Source organism: Homarus americanus, unplaced genomic scaffold (genome assembly GCF_018991925.1).
Source record: "Homarus americanus isolate GMGI-L3 unplaced genomic scaffold, GMGI_Hamer_2.0 scaffold31037, whole genome shotgun sequence".
In the NCBI taxonomy this organism is placed as follows: Eukaryota; Metazoa; Arthropoda; class Malacostraca; order Decapoda; family Nephropidae; genus Homarus; species Homarus americanus.
The window spans coordinates 20,084,434-20,106,495 of NW_024722227.1; the positions used below are offsets into that span (position 1 = coordinate 20,084,434).

The 22,062-nt window shown below is 38.1% G+C and overlaps 1 protein-coding gene across 2 annotated transcripts in view; it reads right to left on the reverse strand.

Moving 5' to 3' along the window:
• LOC121862408 (GTPase HRas) overlaps nt 1-22,062 on the reverse strand; it is a 141,024-nt gene that overhangs the window by 71,959 nt on the left and 47,003 nt on the right. For both annotated transcript variants that reach the window (XM_042360676.1, XM_042360675.1), the window contains one exon: nt 19,416-19,529. In XM_042360676.1, coding sequence (XP_042216610.1) covers nt 19,416-19,529 — 114 coding nt within the window. The remainder of the gene's footprint in view (nt 1-19,415; nt 19,530-22,062) is intronic.

A 22,062-nucleotide genomic window follows, 5' to 3' on the forward strand; every position in this document is an offset into this window, starting at 1 on the left:
TTACAAGAATCCCAGCTATGTTAATTATATTCACCCAGGTCATTTCACTGGCTTTTTATAAGAGAGAAGCTTAGTCACCAAAGAACTGATAAATATACACGCGTTAGACTTGGGCCTGTGCCAACTGTCAAACGCAGTACCTCCCCTCCCATCATGCCCCCTCGCACCCTCTCTCTCCCCCATCTGCTTGGCGTTGCTGGAATCCTTGTAAAACAGTGACTGTATATAGAGTCGGCCCTTCACATACGCGGGTTTAGCATTCACGGATTCTCAAATACACGGATTGCCCCGCCGGAGGAATATTCTGTACATTGAAGTAATTGAAGTACATTCAAATCGCGCGCGGCACCGAACACTGCACACCGCCAGCTCCCGCTACCTCACACACACACGCATAGCGCGTCGTCACCCCACCCCCGCGCTCCCTCACTCAATCAGTCTCGCTGTAACCACACTTGTGCTGACATCAGCATTGTAGTTGCAAAAATATTACATTTCCGTGAATGTATTATATCAAGCACAGTATGAATAGAACATCACTAATATAACAGTATTTTAACCGAAAACTATTAAAAAAACGAGTAACATATCTTGAAAAACGGAAGGTTAGGTAAAGACTTGTTTTCATGTAGTTTATCCTAATTTACATTGAAATACATTACGTTTCAGCAAAACTACTATTTATTTCTGAGAATATGGAAATGTAATATTTTTGCTGAAATGACATACGTACAGTCGACCCTCGTTAATTCGGACTAATAGGGGGGGAATCCAGCAATGTCAATTATATTATCCTAACTTTAATCTGAGGTATTATTTAATACAAAATGTTAAAATTCATTTTTTTCATCCACTCTTTCTCTTGAAGGGAGGATTGGTGGGGGGGAGGGTTGGGACTGACCGCGCGGTTGGAAGAGGGGGGAGGCAAGGTGGGGTACTTTGATTGACAGATAGTGTCGTGAAGAATATTTTTTTTTTATTAACTGAAGATATTTGTTTTAGCTCATAAAATTCATACAAATTACCCGGCCAGAATATAATTTACATTGCTGGAATTCTTACAATTTGGTGATAATTTTGAATATAAACATCATATATTTTGCATTAGACATACAAATTTTAGATATAATGTTTACTCTGAGTAAATATGTTATCTTTTGTGCAAAATATGACATTTGTATTCAAAATATTCCTGGTCTTGCTGGGCGAACTAGCAATGTCAATTGTATTATCCCAATTTAGTTTGAGGTATTATTTATTAAAATTTAGTGGTTTTCCCCCAAAAATTTCTCAAAGAGGGAAGAGCCAGCAGTGTAGTGTGAGAAGAGGGGGAGGGAGTTGAGTCCATTATTTGAATGGACATTAACTTGGCGACTGTATTTCTCTATTTCTCTTAAGTATTAATTGTGTGCATGTACCATCATAAAATTAAGATGCTATTTTTACTACAACATAGTTATGTGTCTTCAAAAAGTGGAGTTTGGGGGTCGGGCTGGTTTCTATTGGAATTAATCCCATATGTTCTGTTCTTCACTTAACGCGGATTTCACTTAACGCGGGACCCTCTGGGTTCTATTGACCGCGTTAAGTGGGGTACAACTGTACTGGTTTTCAGTTAAAAAACTGTTGTATTACAATAATATTCCCTCCTAATTGACTTGAATAAATACTTGAATGGAAATATACAATATTCTTGTTGAAACTACCCGCGTTTCAGTGCAAAGTGTCGTAATAATAAATGGTAAACAATTTGCCTTCGGCACTCGGCGTTTCAGGCACGGTGAGCCTCAGTTTATAGGACGTAGAGTGTTTTTACTGAAGGTTTTGTTGTTCCAATACCCTCAAAAACTTGGGTCTACCTATAAACAAGGAATATCATAAATTAACGATTTTTTGGTCAAAAAATCAGGGTTGACCTACAATGCTGATGTCAACACAAGTGTGGTTACAGCGAAACTGACTGAGTGAGGGAGCGCAGGGTGGCGTGACGCACGTGTGTGTGTGTGGGGTGGCGGTGGTGTGCGGTGTGGAGGGCTGTGTGGGGTGGGCATGTGTGGGGGCGTGGCGTGGGCTGTGTGCGGCGGTGTGGGGTGGCGGGCGTGTGGGTGGCGGGCGGTGTGGGGTGGCGGGCGGTGTGGGGTGGCGGGCGCGATTTGAATGTACAGTACTTCAATTACTTCAATGTACAGAATATTTCTCCGGCAGGGCAATCCGCGTATTTGCGAATCCGTGTATGCTAAACCCGCGTATGTGAAGGGCCGACTGTAGTCTCCATGTATCCCGTAAATAGAAAATTATGGGGGCCCCGTGTGCATTCAACTGACTACATTAAAGGCAAGTGCTCAGTCACACTGTATCCATTCCTCATTATTTATCACTTTTACTGTACTGTATTTCATTGTAGTTATTTTTTTAATTGATATTTTTTTTTTTAATCTATGTCGGACTTACGACTAATCGGACTTATGACCTGGATTTGGATCCCTAACCCCGTCATAAGTCGGGGAGCACCTGTAGTTCTATATATCTATATACTATTTTATATAGAAATGGCAATGATTTTCTGTATATGTAATGTATTTCATGGAGCAAAGGGAGGCTATGGAACATAACTCCCGTATTTTATCTATTTCTTATGAGGAAAATTGATACGTTTAACGTTGTTTCGCTTAACGTCGCATTTTCAGGAACGTAACCCCGACTTTAAGCGAGGACGCCCTGTTATGTGATGGCTCAATTTGGCTACTTGTACACTTATACAAATGATTAATGAATAAACCAGGGTATATGCAGATGCATAATACTTTACACTACAATAGTATTTATTAAGTGATGATAAATACACTAGAGTATTACTTATTAAGTGGTGATAAATACACTAGAGTATTACTTATTAAGTGGTGATAAATACACTAGAGTATTACTTATTAAGTGGTGATAAATACATTACTGTACTGTTCTAATTTACTATGTGTTGAAGACAAACATTGTGGTAAGCATGAATGGTGAAGGAGCTAAGCCTATCAGCTGTTTGCCCATTGTAAACAAATGACTCATGGTATTTAGTGTGGGATTCTTTTATCAGGAAAGCTGACTCTTTAAGGTTAATATTTTATCAACCTGCCACCAAATGAACCTAAATTATATGAGAATTGTGGTGGAATTGCATAAAGAAGTGTTTTAGGAATCTTGGGAGAGAGGGGGAGGGAGCAACCCACCCCCCTCTACCAGCATCTGCTCCCAGACAAACATTTGTCTTCCACATACAATATGCTCCTACACTTATTTGTTCTTATTTTTATTTTTATAGTACTGTACAGTATACAGGTTTCTCTATTCATAAGACAAATTCTGTGGTTACTTACATACAGTGAACCCTCGCTTTACGCGGTTTCACTTTACGCGTTTCTACATTTACGCAGTACCCTGCCAGAACCGGAATTCCCACTTTACGCGGTGCATCTACTCATATACGCGGGTGAAGTATACTTTTGTTATTTAGCTCATAAAATTAATACAAATTACCCGGCCAGAATATAATTTACATTGCTGGAATTCTTACAATTTGATGATCATTTTGAATATAAGCATCATAGATTTTGCATTAGACATACAAATTTTAGATCTCATAAAAGAATTTTGTTTATTCTGAGTAAATATGTTATCTTTTGTGCAAAATATATGACATTTACATTCAAAATATTCCTGGTCTTACAAGGAATCCAGTAATGTCAATTATATTATCCTAACTTTAGTTTGAGGTATTATTTATTACTACACCTTAAAATCTAGTATTTTCCCCCATCATTTCTCAGAGAGGGAAGAGCCAGCGAGTGTGAGAAGAGGGGGAGGGAGTTGAGTCCATTATTTGAATGGACATTAACTTGGCGACTGTATTTCTCTATTTCTCTTAAATATTGTGTGCATGTACCATCATAAAATTAAGATGTTATTTTTACTAGAACATAGGTATTGTCGGAAAAAGTGGAGTTTGGGGGTCGGCCCGGTCTCTATTTCAATTAATCCCATATGTTATGTTGTTCACTTTACGCGTTTCTCACTTTACGCGGGCTGCCGTGGGTTCAATTGACTGCGTAAAGTGAGGGTTCACTGTATAACACTTTACAGTGAATAACAATCATCTCGGTGACAACAGTAGTTGACAACCAGACTTAAGTCTGATTTTCAACCCAGAGAGTTCTGTTTCATATTTTTTTATTGTTAATGTAATATTCTTTTAATATCCTTGTGAACACTTAAAAACCTTAGTTGTTGAAGTGCAGTAATAACATAACAACAACAACTTATTTTTATAAACAGTTCAGATGAGCAGCATTATCTCCAAACCCCCCGCCCGTCCATACATTTGTTTTTTTCGGACTTTCACATTTTTCAGAATGGGGTCTGCCCAATTTACTTCATATTATATTCCTATAATTCATTCTTCTTAATTTATTTCATAATACATTCCTATAATTCATTAACCTTAATCTATTTCATATTTTATTCCTATAATTCATTCTTCTTAATCTATTTCATAATACATTCCTATAATTCATTCTTCTTAATCTATTTCATAATACATTCCTATAATAACAATTGATTTATTGTAACCAGGAAACTTGTCATGTTTGGTAGAGTCACACTGGATAACACCCTTCTCACATGTGTCCAGGAGGCGGCTTGAACCCTCGACATATTGGTGCGAGTTATGCATGTTGCCGCTGTACCACTGACACTCATTAACAAAACATGATGAACCATATGTGAAAAATATATTATAATTAACTCAAAATGCATACAGTACATACAGTAAATCCAAGATTCGACCTTGAGTTTTTGTGTCTGACCACTATAGATCCCATGCACTGCTGTCACCCACACGACCATGTGGAGGGCGAGTCAGATGTTCAGTCCACACACACACACACTTTAACATATGGTAGAGTAATATCTCCATTAGCCAGAATCCCTCAAACTCGGAACTCTCCGATAGAGCGAATTGAAATTTTCGCGGAAAATCGTTCACAAAGTCGGAATTTTCCGAAAAATTACGGGGATAGGGGAGTTTTTGTTCAATGCTCTGAATAGGACGCTCAGCAATGCTACCTAGGAATGTTAATTCCTAGCCAATTCGCCAGGCCAACATACAGGCAATTAAAACATCTAATAATTACTTAAGTACAGGTAGTTCTGCTATAACGCGATAATTGTGTTCTTGTAAAATATCGTGTTATAGAAAATCGCGTAATAGAAATAACAGGGCTTATGGAGAAAATAGGGTTAGGTGCAGATAACTCGAAATCGAAAAAATTTAGTAGTTAGCCTAACACAAAGGATAGCACAGTCTAAATAAATGTTACATTCATATCTAATAATGAAATCATACAGTAAATTTAACACTTTACCTTGAAAAAATATGAATGTAACTTGATGGGGGAGAAGGGTGATTTTGAGGTTGATAACATCGAGCTTCTCTTCAAGTGTTATATCCTTTCTTTTACGATAATCACCGGGAATTCTATCATCAGAACGCTTTTTGGAGATATTCTTCTTTACCATATTCACAGTTAATACCACAAAATTGGAGAAATAGTAAGCAAAAATCGCGTTATAGCAAACAAGCGTTCGCGTTATACAAATATTGTTCCGAATTCATAAATCCCGTTAGAGCAAATTCGCGTTATCAAAACACGCGTTATAGCAGAACTCACTGTAGTATTAGGACACATCGCTACCTGGTATTTAATTGCTATTTTCAAAATCCTTCCCTCATCCAGCCTCCATGCACACTGCAAAGCTCATCTCTTGCCTGGCTATTCAGCTATAATACACACAAAAGGAAGCTCCGCGAATTTTTGTTCTAATTGCTGAAATACTCACCTCCGCAAGGATATTATATACGGTATTTGTACTTAATAGCACAGTGATGAAGTAGAGCAGGGGTGGGCAAAGTGCGGCCCGCGGGCCACATTTGGCCCGCCAAATTATTTCTGTGGCCCGCCACTGCATTTGGCAATCAGAAAAAAAAAATTCTTATTAATTACAGAAAGGACAATTTTGGAAGTTGGGTGGACATAGCAGCAATACTGGCTCGTCGCTGTTAACCTGTGGCCCGCGAAGTGTGCCACCATTCATGAAGTGGCCCTCCATCAAAAATAATTGCCCACCCCTGAAGTAGAGTGACTTTTATTTTGTTGTCTCTCAATTATTGTATTTGGGACGTTTTCTTATACGAATTTGGGTCAGCATGGCGACCAAAACACATTTTCTTTGTGAGTCGTTTAGATCGTTGTGACTATTCCTTGCCTTTAAGTCACTCGGTGAATGTCGCTGCACCCTCCCGGGCTCGTCTTCACTAAAAGAGAATATGTGAATATATCTATTTATATATACTGTACAGTGGCCCCTCGGTTAACGAACTCAATCCGTTCCAGAAGGTCGTTCGTTAACCGAAACGTTCGTTAACCGAAACCATTGTTTCAATGGGTTTTTGGGTAATTGGTTCCAGCTCACCGAAAATTTCCTAAATTCAACAAAAATGGTAGAAAAGTTCACTTACTTTGAGGTGTGTATGTAGAAGGCTCCTGGATGATGATGATGATGATGATGATGGGATTTAGAATGGGGGTGGAGGAGAAGGAAGAAGAGAAGGCATTGGGGTGGAAGAGAAGTCACCCCATGGTGCCATTTCACCCATAAAATTTTAGCTCTCTGGTTTAATTCAAGATTATTTTCTTTAAATCAACGCTGCACTGCATTATATATTGTCAATATATAAAATATATTTCAAAATGACCAATAATTTGCTTGGAAACACAGAAAAAAAGCGTTTAGTTGAAGAGAGTCTCAAGCAAGATGTTACCTCCAGTGAAAACAGAGAGAGACTGACGCCTGTTTGCTGTGTTAAGAGGCTGGATGCCGCGCATTAAACTTGTCACTTTACCTTCAATTTTGTTCAATAATTGTTAAAATGACTAAAAAATTGAATATTAAACTTTTAAAATTATTGAATAGTATAAACTTCTTGATATTTACAAAAATAGTAAGGAATTTAAGCCCTAGAACCGATTAATGTATTGGCGGACTGATACTAAAGCTGGTTGCCCGGTCAGTGCAAGCGAAAACATGTTGAGGTCGGTTCGTAAGAAGTTCGTTAAGCGAATTTTTTTCGTTAACCGAATTGAAGATCCTTATGGAAGGCAGTTCGTTAATCGAAATTACGTTAACCGAGGTGTTCGTTAAACGAGGGGTCACTGTATACATATACTGTATATTCACGAGCTAATATGAATACAATGACTGTCTCTCTCCCTACTCTTATGTACGTTCACAAAACCTTTGGGCTTCCGCCCTTGGGTTTCTATTTGTTCTCAGCAAAAAGGCCAGAGTTGAGTTTGTCTCTTTATAACTTTCATGTCCTCAGTAGCGGGTTCAGGTGAACTTTAGCGAGGCTGCTAGACTTAGCGTTCCTTCCGGAATGTTGAATCGGCTGCTTGTCCAATTAACCAGTCCGTTCACACATATTTGTATTTGGGTTTTAAGTAACGAAACCCAAACGGTAGTTCCTTTGTTTTATTATAAAAGGTTGTATATATAATTCCTGAGTGTATATCAACCGTAAGTCTCACTGTCTAGGAGTGAATGAGAAGGGGACGGCGTTTATGTATAATAAACGTTAGGTCACGTCCTTACGATATGAGTTGAGGTGAGCTACTGAAGCTTAAGGGCATCGCAGTGCGTGCTTACAGAAATGCTGAGCTATGGGTCTCGCCCTCCTGGGTAAGTTGCCCGCTCACGTGTCCATCTCATGTCTTACTCATAGACAGTGGAAAGTTACAGGGTGGTGAATCTGAATATAATATCAGATGTATTGACCCATTTATATAATACGTTCTGTTGAGACAGGGGCCTATTACAATGTTGACCTTCCGGTCTTACTAGCAATCTAGAGTTATGTTGAAATGGACTTTACACCACCTATGGGTTATATGAGACCAATTCAGGGTGGAATTCTCAACCCAATAAATATTGCTAGAGTAACAGTGAACTTTGCTGCCAATAGAGCGCTATGTTAGCGGCTCAGCACTGTCAACCCTGCCGGGTGATAGTGCGCACGTAGGAATTTTCCCTTAAGTGTTTACTTGAGGATAATGTCTGTGCCCCTGATTGGCAACAAATAAAGATCTTGATGATCCCTCTCAATAAATGTTCTGAATGAAATTATTTTATAAAATTTTTTTTTAAATAAATAAGTTTCATTGAGCTAAGGAATACTACTTGATAAATAAGAGTCGGGAGACAGAAACGAAATAGTGAGTTATTGTTTATATTGGTCATAGGAGTGACTTGTATAACACTAACTTACGAATAATATAACATTTATGAGTCATATTGATTAAGTTTGGGAGAAAATGCTTTCTCCCTTATTAATTATTATTATTACTTTGTGTTATAATGATATACTGTAACTCATGGTATCCTCCTAGTTCAGATGAGTGATGTTCCACTGGAGGATGAAGGTCAGGACTCCGGGCCTATGGATAATGGAGGAGACTATGGAACTGTCCCTGAGGAGATACTATTAAGTGCTGAGCTACAAGGACTAGAAAGTTCAGCTCAGGCACTACATTCAAGGAATTGTCTGTCAGTAGAGAATTTGAATTCAGTAGTAGCAGTTTCACCCAAGACCCAAGGGGGCCATACTACATGTAATTATGAAAAATGTAAAGCGACTTGGATTACTAAGATAGATCCTCATGTGGCTTGCATAATTCATGTCAGCTGTGTCTCAAATAACTTATTTTCACCAATGGATTGTGCAGTTTGTTATGATCAAATTTTTCAATTTCATCAAGCTACAGGTGATAAGAAAGATTTATTGCAAATACAAATTAAAAAGTAGGTGGAATAAGGCCTTGAAGAGTAAATTTTTGAATGTACAACAATGGAAATATCCCAAGTTGGCAGAAAATTTAGGATTATTGGTGTTAGGTAAAAGACTTCATCCCCACTTAGGCAAGACTGCTCCTGCTAAGAAAAATAAGTTATTGGACCCTCCAGACTGTGTGGCAGTAGGAAGTCCACAGAAACCTCTAACTACTCAGTCTGATTTCAGTGGGTTCCAGGATCAGGACGATGAGGCTGGTTCTAATCATAGTATTCAGTCTCTTGAGCAGGAAGAACCTGTTGAGACTGATTTCATCCTATCCACATCTTGGCAACCACTTCCACCTGGGGCAAAAGTGTTGGTTACTGCGAGTGGAAACAGGCTGCTGTCGACTGACACGCAGCTCCTGGATAATATTGAGTGTAAGGTTGATTCTAACAGGCCATGGATAACATTGGTAAGATCTAAGTCTTCTTTGTTCACTAATCCATCTGAATCTGTGGATTCCTTATTCAAGATATTTTATGAAAATGTCTCTAAGCTTCCTGATATCTCAGCAACTACAAAGAGAGAGGAAGGACAAGCAACTTTGGGTCATCATTCTTTGTTTTTGGAAGGTGATACTACACTTTCTTGGCCTGATATTTGCCTCAAGATGATTAGCCCAAACGAAGTCTGGGCGGGCTAATTTATTGAAAGACTTAACATTCATTCCCGCAGACAGGAATGCTCACAAGTTTAGTTTTTTGAAGTTCCAATTTAATGATGAAAAGAGTTCCTTATATGATCTTTCCCAATATTTGTCGGCTCCAAAATATGTTGATATAAGTTATGAAAAAAAATTGAAGCCAGTTGCCCCTGCACTGTTGCTTGAAGAATTTAAAATTAGGAAATTGGCAGCAGATGTTTGGTCTGCAATTATAATGTATCAGTTATTAACTAAGTTTGTGCTGGACTATGAAGAAAATTCAAAAGTGGACAAATGTTTTGCTGCTGCTCTACAAGGAATCCCATATTCCCTGTAAAACTCATTTTTAGATAATTTGTTAAAAGCCCTAAGACTGAAAGTCCAGCTAAGGAAACAAGCAACAAATAATGCTTCAAGTGGTAGCGCTTATTTGTTGATACGTTCTTCTCCTCTTTCTCCTGCTTTGTTTGGTGAGCAATCGTTGATTAATTATAGATCATCTTTGGAGAATACTATTAATATTAATGTCCCCAGGAGTCCTCAGACCTTTCGGAAACCTAGGAGAGGAAGGTTTTACAGGGGAACAGGACTAGCTGCCCGGGTCAGTTATCAACCAAGGGGAAATTTTAGAGGAGGAAATAATCAAAGAAGTAATAGGGGTGGCCGTTTGTTCAGAAACGGAAGGAGACCTTATTCCACCACCTCAGCAACTTCCCCCTTCCAATGAAGCCAGACAGCTGGGTCATCTAGGGGGTTGGGAGAACAGATGGACTTCTTCCATATGGGCTTACAAAACAATCAAAGGGGGTCTCACATGGACTTGATTGAGGCGCCCTCCCCTAGCATTCACAAAGAAGGGTCAAAAACCAACCCCATTACTTACAAACTTTGTAAGTCAACTACTAAACAGAGGTGTCATAGAACCGTTGCAGTCAGAGAAATGTTTCATATCTCACCTATTCCCAGTCCCCAAGAAAGGCAGCGACAAATTAAGATGGATTTTGGATCTTTCAATCCTAAACAAATTTATTCCCAAAAGAAGTTTCAAGGTGCTCACTTACGACCATCTGAGGTATCTACTTCCGCCCAATGCTTGAATCTCAAAAGTGGATTTCGAAGATGCCTATTATCACGTTCCTGTTGCTCCCAGGTACAGAAAATTTCTGGTGTTCAAAGCAGGGGAATTAAGTTATCAATTCACAGTGATGCCATTCGGTCTGATAATTGCACCAAAAGACTTTACAAAACTGGCAAATATTCCCAGAAAGATCCTTGCAAAGGAGGGCATAAGAACCTTTGCTTATCTAGACGATTGGCTGATAATGGGAAACTATTTCGAAGATTGCCAAAGGGCGACCCAACGTACACTTGTACTATTTCAAAACCTTGTGTTACGAACCCCGCCACCAATTGTCCTGATCTACTTACCCAGCACCACGAGCAACGCTATCTAGGGACGAGACACGAGTATGACTCGTCTTTGTTACCACTCCGGGGTTTCCCTTCTCCATATCCTGGTTGTTGCGTCACTTCCTCCAAGTCTTCTTTGTCAGCTCGAGTTCGAGGAGAGAGCACTACACTCTGGGAAGTGACCACAGGATCACCTATCCTCTAAACCTACGGCACAGTGACTACCTACCGTCTTCTACAATACTCAGCCTTGCTCGTCAGCCATCTCAGCTCCTCACTTAAGTATTTGTAATCTTGTATTGCCTCTCCCACCTCCACCTTGCTTCACGATTGTTTTATGTTGTATAAATATGTATATACTGTTAATGTTTAGGTTAAGTATGGTTAAGGGTAATTTATAAGCTGAATATTTTGTTAAGGGATTTATGGTACTTTATTATACACAACGAAAACTCGCATCCTTTGTCTACCCTTTTATAGTCCGATTGTCTTTGTTTTTTTTTATTGTTGTTACCTGTTGGGATCTGGGTAGACTTTTAACTATATTCTAAATCCCCAACTCGTAACACTTGGTTTAAAAATAAACCAGGTAAAATCAAACTTAATACCATATCAATAGTTGGATTGGTTAGGCCTCCACTGGGATACAAATCAGCAGTCAGTCAGTTTACCAGGAACAAAAGTAACAGATTTGATAAACAAAGTAGAAGCCTTTTGTGTAAAGCACAAGGTTTCTTGGCACGATTGGGAAAAACTTCTGGGTCTGTTGAATTTTGCCACAAAAGTGGTTCCATTGGGAAATTTAAGGAAAAAACAACTATCTCATCTGGGCTCGAAGTTGCTTCACAGAAACAGAAAAGTTGCTTCTTCTCTCCCTGTTCAGATAAAGAATCATCTGTTATGGTGGACAAACTGGGACAATCTAATCCGTCCCTCTCCCTGGGTTCCACCTCAAACAGGTTTGGTCGTTTGTACGGATGCGTCCAAAATAGGATGGGGATACCATTCTTCAAAAGGGGAATTCAGTCAAGGGAAGTGGAGCAACTTCCTTTGGGACAAACACATAAATATAAAAGAATTAGCAGTGGTCCTATTCTTTTTGTCGGCAAACCCAAATTTACAAAATATGACGATCCTGTTTGCCATGGACAACAAAACGGCAGTGTTTTGTCTCAATCATCAAGGGTCAACAAGGTCTTGGCCCCTTCTACAACTATCAGAAAAAAATTTCAGTATTTGTGCAACACAAACACTTTACCTCAAAGCAACTTATATACCGGGAGTGCAAAACAATTGGGCAGATGCGCTGTCCCGTCTCCGGCCAGTATCAACAGAAACAGAATGGTCCCTAAAGGTATCGGAGTTCAAGAGTCTAGTGAAGAAGTTTGGAACTCCACAGATAGATCTGTTTGCCTCCCTAACAAATTACAAGATGCCAATTTATGCATCTCTGGAAAGGTCAAATCTTTTAGCAAATGCCCTCCTCTTAGATTGGAACCTTTGGAATTCAATCTATCTGTTCCCACCTGTGAAAATATTGCCCAAAGTGGTTCACAAACTCAGATCCTTCTGAGGCAAAGTCCTCTTAATTGCACCATATTGGATCCTACAACCTTGGTGCCTGGATCTGCTGGACTGGTGCCCGAATCCTCTACAATTGCAACAAGGATGTCTAGACCAGGTACTACATTCTCAGTTCGAGATATCCTTGGCACTTCACGCTTGGAGTTTCTCAAAAACAGTTTAAATACGTTGTTGGGTAATTCCAATATAGCTAATCAAGTATTAGCAGGTCATAGACCCCAAACTTCTATTCAATATGAAAAAGCTTGGAATCTTTTTCAACAATTTATCAAGTTAACAACTCCGGATTCATTATCGGAAACAGCTGTATTAGAATTTTTAGAATTTCTGTTCAGAGTTAAAGGCCTAAAAGGATCGACAATTGCATCTTATAAATCAGCGTTGGTTGACCCTCTGGCTTGGGGTTTTAATATTACCTTGAACCCAAGGCTTTATCAAATGCTAAGATCGTCCTTTTTCATTCAGAGACCTCCTCGACCCAAGAGAATCCCGCCTTGGTCTCTGAAAAAAGTTACTAATCTTCTTATGGGGCCCAATTACAATATAAATCAGAACAGGGATAAATTACTCCAGAAGGCAGCTTTCCTTCTAGCAATAGCAACAGGTATGAGAATCAGTGAACTGATTTCAATTTCCAATAATCCATCATTATTGGTATTTTCTGACGAGGATGTTACCGTATATCACGGCCTATAAGGCGGCGGGGTGCATAAGACGCCCCCCCCAAATTTCCATTTAAAAAGTAGCTTTTGAGCTCTATTTGCTGTATAAGACCAGTACCCCAAATGTGACACTTACCCACTGACTCAGTAGTCCTTTACCAACCATCCTTGATTTTTTAAAATAAGGCCAATTCACTTCAAGTAATGTCATCAAATTATACCCGCTGGTGTAGTGTAAACACTAGTGACGTCACTGAAGCGTCTGCTATATACCGATAACTGGAACTAATGTCGGTATCGAGTAAAATTTTTCAATTTACTTGAAATGGATTTACTGATTTATTTGTTTATTTATTTATTTATTTATATATACTGTAACATATTAAACACACTGCAAGTATTTTCTTTCATTTATACGCTTGCTTCACACGAGACGATCGGTGGTGGGAGTGTTCCCTCGTCTCGGTGGTGTGGCTGTGTTCCGACTATTTATACAACATGTGGTTCAACAGCAACCACCGTATTCTAATTGTGGTGTTTCATTAGGATTTGAGTGAAAAAGGTTACCAGTATGTACTTACTACATACATTTATTACACAAATATATATATATATATATATATATATATATATATATATATATATATATATATATATATATATATATATATATATATATATATATATATATATATATATATATATATATATATATATATATATATATATATATATATATATATATATATATATATATATATATATACTGAATATATATATATATATATACTGAATATACTATGTACAAAAAATGAATGTTCAATGAATTATTTATGGTGCATTAGGGTACTGGCCACTTCAGACGAGCTATAAATAGCCTTATCTCCCCTCTATCTCACCCTGAGCCAGAGGGAAGCGTCTTGGTAAATAACATGTTTGCTTATTTTCCATTTACTTGAAATAGATTTACCGAATTGCAGTTTCAATTGTTCCTCTTACTTTGACAACACAACATACATACAGTATATTATTTCTCAGTTTTGATCTTTTTTTTTTAATTTTTGTATTTATTTATAGTTAGTTACTTAAAATAAGGCCAATTCACTTCAAGTAATGGCATCAAATATTACCAGCTGGTGTAGTGTAAACACTAGTGACGTCACTTGAGCGTCTGTAATTAACCGTCGATAGTTTCAAGAATTAATGCACTCATTTACTGAATATTCTTTGTAAAAAAATAAAATTTAAATCAATTATTTATAGGAGATAAATATTATTATGAGTAAATATACCGATACCGGTATGCATTACTGACCACCTCCACGGCTAAAAATAGCCCAATCTCGCGGTCACTTTCCCTTTCTTGTCTCCTCACTGGCAAATGGGGGGGGCGTGGGGAGGGGTGTGTGATGATAGCTGTGTTTATTACAGGGGTATAAATCTCTTTTACGGTATGTTAGACAGGTTTATAATACATTTTTATTATTTTAATATACCGGTAATCTTAATTTGAATCCAGCTTGCCAAACGTAAGTTTCAGTATAAAATAATTAGTGGTAAGACCTTGTGAGTGGCTTACGATGTTTTCATCACCACTCTTGACACACTAAACCACAATATTTAAGAGGTAAGAATTTTAAACTTGGTGGTTTAGACGACCCCCTAACTTTGGGCAGATTTTTTTAATGTTCAAATTTCGTCTTATAGGCCGTGATATACGGTATCCTTTTTCCTACGGAGATCCTAAGAAAAAATGAAAGGGAAGATTTCCAAGCTCAACCTATTAGGATAAAACGTCTAATGGATGAAACTAGGGTTCCTCACATATTGTGTCCAGTTAAAAATCTTCAGGAGTGGTTAACCAGATTCCCTAATAGAGGCCCTTATGTTTTCTCATCAAGGGATGGTAAGAAATTATCTCCTAGTCAATTGACAAAATCCTTATCTCAATAAGTGAATCAAGCAGACCCTGGCAAGAAATTTTTGGCACATGACACTAGGAAATATGCAGGGTCTGTGGCCTTTCTGCGGCATATGAGTCTCAGTCAGATCAAGGAAATGGGCTTTTGGAGATCTTCAAAAACTTTCAAAGACAGCTATCTTCATCTATCTCTGAGAGATGCTTCAAATGTGGTGGTGTTGGGTTCCCCTCCCCCACCTAGTCAATCTGCACAACCAGGACCTTCTTCCTCATTAGAATAAAGTGAGTATCCTTTTTGAGTAAATTAACATTTTACCTTCCGGTAAATGTTCCTAATTTTGGAAATTTTCAAAATAGTTAATAATATAATCAGGACCTCAGTCAGCGAAGCCTTGTATGCAAAGTCACCTCCCTCTCCACCTCCTACTCGGGTATTCTTGCTGAGCGTCGCATTCAGAGCATTGAACAAAAAGCCGTTTTTTTCTAAAAACCAATTTTTGTGATATAGCTCGAATGCGACGTCCATAACCCACCCATCTCCACCCCTCGAGAGTTGACTTTTAATTACTGCTCTCTCTGAGGCAAGAGATGAGCTTCGCAGTGCGCATGGAAGCTGGATGAGGGAAGGACTTTGAAAATAGCAATTAAATGCCAGGTAGCGACGTGTCGTCCTAATATTACTTATTAAGTAATTATTAGATGTTTTAATTGCCTGTATGTTGGCCTGGCGAATTGGCTAGGAATTAACATACCTAGGTAGCATTGCTGAGCGTCGCATTCGAGCTATATCACAAAAACTGGTTTTTAGAAAAAAACGGCTTTTTCCGGGTTTGAGAGATGAAAATCAGGCGGATTTTCAACAAATTCTGAGAAAAATTTTCCAGCACCCGGAAAATTCCGGGGATGGGGGATATTTTTTCAGGTTCGAGATATGATACAGTATATACCGTAATGGCTAATTTCTGGAACTTCTGAGAAAATTTTTCCGTTACATGAAATCTCTCATTCCCAGAAGTGCTCTGCACCAATTGTTCCGGCTAACAGAGATATCACTGATTGATTTACTATATGAACAGGTTGGCTTGGCAAATTAATATTTGTCACATGTATCATTTTATCATTATTTAAGTATTTAATTTTTAATCTCACATTTCATTGAGTTATTTGGTAGGTATACTGCAAGTTAAATAAAAATTCTGGCAACTTTGCAGCAGTTGATTGATTGATTGTGGTAATTACATCCCTGGCGACACAACAGCTTGGGTCATATGTCGCCAAATTAAAAGAAAGGTTTAAAAGACTAAAATCAAATAGAGCAAGGTAAAAAACATAGAACCTTCATAAGAAACAGTCAAACGTTAATAGATAAAACTCAAAGCGTGTAGAGAAGGCCGGCTTCCTTCACAAAGGAGAGGACGTCACCTCTCACATTACCCACTCCCCTCCCCCTAGCACAAAAGAAAGACGGTAAGACCTGGCTCCCTTCTGGCACTGGGAGAGGTGTTTACTTCGAAGATATCTGAGACTGGGGCACTCCACCAGGTGTCAAACAGTCAATGGGACCAGATAGTTAACACAGTAGGGAAGGGGCACCCTCTCCATTAAAAAATCCATTAGTCAGCCATGTGTGGCCAATGCAAAGGCAAGTCAAAGCGGTCTCCTGGTGGCGTGACAGTCCCTGATATCCCCAGGTACCCAATGCATGGTGGATGTCGTGGAGCTATTTGTTCCCACAGCATCCCACCTGCATTGCCAACTCAACTGGATGACAGCTCTTATTACTGGCAGGTAGAGTGGAATGATGTGCCACAGAACGAGAAGCAGCTACTTTCACCACAGCATCAGCACACTCCTCCCCTTTTCCTCCACATGGGCCGAAACCCAGCAAAAACTTTTTTTCCGGCCCTGACGTTGGATGAGAAACAGCCACTGTAAAATATCTAGAATTTAGGGATGGGGCAATGACACACTAGCTAAAGCCTGAAGAGAGCTGCGAGAATTGCTGAAAACTAAAATTGCTGTGAGGTTGAGTAAAGATAATCTTGAAGGCAAGTCAAACACCCGAAAACTCTGCCGTAAAAATAGATGCCATAGTGGGGAGCGTACCGTCCTGACAGAAGTCAGGAAAGACTACCCCAAAATTCACCTCTGCATCCGATTTGAAGCCGTCAGTGTAAACAGGGATAGTTCCTCTGTGAGAGAAGGCATGCTTTAAAAAAAGAGAATGAACCACATAGGGAGGGAGTAAGTCTTTCCTTTCATTAAAATACAGACAAACTTGAACTTCAGGGAGAATCCACAGAGTGGCACGAGGGAACCACATGGGGCGTATCTAAACAGGAGGAAGACAAAGAAAACTCGTGGGAGGCCTGGATGTTGAGTGTAGTGTGGGGACATAGTCTCATCAACTACACAAGTGTTGGTTACAGACTGTGGAGGGCGCTGGAGGCGAAACCAACACCGGACCTGGAGATGCTGACGTCAAAGATCAAGGGGTGACTCACCAGCATCAACTAGCAGACATGGGATTGATAAGGACCTGAAGGCACTGGTCGTCAGGCACACCCCAGCATGATGAATATAGTTCAGTGTATTGAGTCTAGCCTCAGTGGCTGAGGAGTACACCTCACACCCATAATCCAGTTTGGGTCAGACTAGCATGTGGTAAAGGTGTAGCAGAGTTCCTCGGTCAGCACCTCAAGACATGTTCCCCTAGACTCTTAATAACTTGAGAGCACACTGGCAAGACTCCAAGGTAACGAATATGTGGCTGCCACATAAGCCCAAGAAACAGGTCTCTGTGACACACTGCACACGACAACCAAAGAGCTGTCGATCGGGATCTGGGTGAACATCTCGAAGACGACAGAAATACATAGCAGCTGTCTCCAAGGGAGAAAATCTGAAACCATACTCTGTGGTCCAACGTGAAACCTTGTCTCCTGCAAGTTGCATGCGATGTTCAGCCACTGGCATGCGAGAAGCTGCATACCAAATGGCCAAGCTGTCTACATAAACCACCTGGAATCGATGCTGCTACCCCATTTAATGCTATGGCAAATAGGGTCATACTCAAGACACTGCCCTGAGGAACCCCGTCCTCCTGAATATGTGGTGCTGACAATTCTGTGTTGAAGAGTGTTAGTGTTGGGACAGTTACAGATTTCACAGGAAGAGAAATGCAGGTCATCCCCCGCCTCCGGTACATGTCAGATAGGTCTGTATCCTAACCTAATGTGAGCAGAGACAACATTATGTCTGTGGACCCTAAGTCCACATTAACGATACTTGTGTGGACAAGGAAGAAAGTGATCATTGTGTTGGGTGGATATATTTTCGGCCCATTGACTATTCCTGCTATGGACTGTAGGGAGAAGAGCGGCTGAATGTATTCTCTTTCGGTAGGTCATGCTGGGCTTATATTTAGGCCTAAAAGATCCTGATTGGACAGCCATTATTTTGAGAATCAGTTATTGATTAATCTTAATTGACATATTTGCAAATAACATGTGTAATGCAATGTGTCTTTTACTTTTATCTTCAGTTAACTTTTTTATAATTTTCTGTGGATTTATTTTAATATTTGAGACAACTATTAATTTTGTTGTTACTTTTTACTTTCAGTACTTGTGTAATTTATGAATGAGATACTTTTTTTTACTGTACTTGACTTGAGTACATTGAACATTGGATGCTTTCACTTCTACTTGAGTAACATTTTGGCATTGTAATAATACTTTTATTTAAGTAACGAAATCCATTTTTCAGATATAAACTAGAAATAATTATTTCTAGTGTTTTATTATTTATCATCATAGTAATGAGTGAGTGAACTGGATGATTGAGAATTAATTTTGAATCAACATACATAGAAGAAAAAAAGCGTACAAAACGTTCAGATAACACATAAAACTTTGATTTACTTTGATACACTCCAGATCATTAAAATGTGTGTACAATATTAATCTATTTTCATTAAGTTATATTTTACTGTAGTACTTTGGAATATCTTTGTTACAGTATTTAAGTTATTTAATAAAAAGAGGCTGCTTTTTTATTTGATTACTACCTCCCTGCTGAGCCTTTATATACTTACTCAAAGCTGTGTAGCTACAGTAATTTAAATGAAATACTGTATGGTTAACATGTAATGAGGACATTTTTCTTTCTAAATAAAATTAGTCATGTGTTATTTTTAATGAGAATAAGATGATAAAGTAATAGCACCATAAGACATGTATGCTACAGTGCAGTATGTACCTGTATTCTTCTTGCCCAGCTGTGTCGAGGATATCCAAGAGACACGTTTCCCCGTCAATAACCACCTGTTTGCGATAAGAATCTTCTATTGTTGGGTCGTATTCATCAACGAAGCTGTGGAATAAATAAAGAAAATTTAAGTTAAAATAAAAACTGAAAAATGATGGCCTGATAATGAGACTTTTCTGAAAGAGCCATAGCCAAGCAGCTCTTGTAATACTGACTAGAGATGCAAAAATAAATAAAATAAAATAAAAATATGTTGCCTGGAATTTTTCCACATTTTTGTAGTCTCGTAAATTTACATTTTGAGTTGCTTCCATTACAAGATAACATTACAGTGTTTTTAGATAATTTATACATTTGCTGTATTTTCATTCATTTACAATTACTACTGTCAAAATTAGTACAGTGATCCCTCGGGTAACGAAATTTCGCTTAATGAATTACCTTCCATAAGAATCTTCATTTCGGTTAACGAACAAAAATTCGGTTAACAAAATTCTTACGAAATCATGTCAACATGTTTTCGCTTGCTCACCAGCTGGAATATTAGTCCGCCAATACAGTATTCGGTTCTAGGGCTTAAATTTGTTCCCAATTGAGTACCGTATTTTTCGGCTTGGAAGAAGCTACATCGTGGAAGACGCACCCTGATTTTGGAAATTAAATTCTAAAAATAAAAATTACGGGTTTTAGCCCACCTGGGCACACGTCACTGACCCACATTGGGGCCTAGGGGGCGAAAATGTAATAGTAATAATAATAATAATAATAATAATAATAATAATAATAATAATAATAATAATAATAATAATAATAATAATAATAATAATAATAAAATCAAGAGTGAGAAACAATATACCTGTATGTATGTTATGTTGTCAAAGTAAGAGAAACAATTGAGACCCTGCAGAAAGTCAGATCATCAACCTGGGACTTGGTCATATAGCAGCAGGGTCTACCATTAGACAATACATTATGCTTCCAATATCTTCCCAGACGGTAGTACCTCCTTGTTTGGTAAATTAGCTGCCTACTACCTACACCAGTGAAACCGCTGCTTGATATACTGTACAGCCCTCTTGGCACAAGTACACACACCTCTTTGAATATCATCACTTAGAACTGCTTATCAGTCGTCATTTTCATCAATTTAAAAAAAAAATCTGTATAAGAAGGTGAAATCTTTAATACAGCACTCATTTTATACACCTGGTCACCTCCACATCTTAGGGGCTGCAGTGTTTACATTCTTTCTCTTGTTTTTGTCGTTATGACAACGACGGGGAATATTTTCCAACAGTAGAAGGTAAGCAAATGTAAACATGTATATCAACATAAAACAAAAAATCTTTATTTAAAAACAAAATAAAAGTAAAAAAACAACTTGTTTTTTGCAAAACCAGAGACTGATTGGTTCTACATAATTATAAAACTGAAGAAAATAAGTCCTCCAATGTCGCCGTATTAAAATTAATGTAGAAAATTAATATGGCTGTTTTAATTAATGTTATTTAATGTTAATAAATGGAACAATGGAAGTAGCTAACAATTAAGGGTAAAAAAAAAGTGAGATCACGTATGTAAGTGAGCACATGTGTAAACATATCGTCATTACTCTACATAAGAATAAGAAAGCAACACTTATTTACTGTTGGTTTTAATTAATGTTTCTGAATTTCTTTTTGATTGAATTATTGTTTATGTGTGCAAATTGAACAATACAATTCATTAATAATACGAAGAATATTAAAACACATGAGGAGACAAGACGTCATTGTTTTTGTTGTTTACAAAACCAGTGACTGACTGGTTCTACATATAAAACTGAAGAAAATAAGACCTTGGTTGTAGCTGTAGTAAAATTAATATGGCTGTTTTAATTAATGTTATTTAATGTTAATAAATGGAACAATGGAAGTAGCTAACAATTAAGGGTAAAAAAAAAGTGAGATCACGTATGTAAGTGAGCACATGTGTAAACATATCATTACTCGACATAAGAATAAGAAAGCAACATTTATTTACTGTTCATATAGGTTTTAATTAATGTTTCTGAATTAAAAACAAAAATTCTACCCACCAGTGGTGGTAAAGTTGAAAACATAAGGACAGCCAATGTTGTTGTGTGTGTGTTTTTACTTGGATGATGAAGTTGTATTTAAATTTGGAAGATTTTAATTTTGTGGGGTTTTTACTGTCTAAATGGGTATCCAAATATGAGAGCCTACTGTACATAGGTGTCCAAATATGAGAGACTACATATAAAGAAACAAACATTCCTGCATTTGAGACCAGCAGACAACCTTTAGCAATTCCTCAATAGATGGCGCTGCCGCACCACTGCCATTAGTAAACAAACCACACAGCAGCAAGGGTTTAATTATTTTTTTTTTGCAATATATCAACAATATTAGTTAAATCAATAGTTTTATAGTACTGTATGGAGAATACTTGTCATTGTTAAGAACTGTAATGAGGTAACAGTCTTTGTATGGGGCTGATTTCAAAAACCTCTGCTACAACTCATCGACTAGTGTCCTGGAAGACGTATGGTAATTTTCGAGGTATATTTTTGTCATAAAAAGTGCGTCTTTTAAGCCGAAAAATATGGTAAATATCAAGAAGGTTGTGTTATTCAATA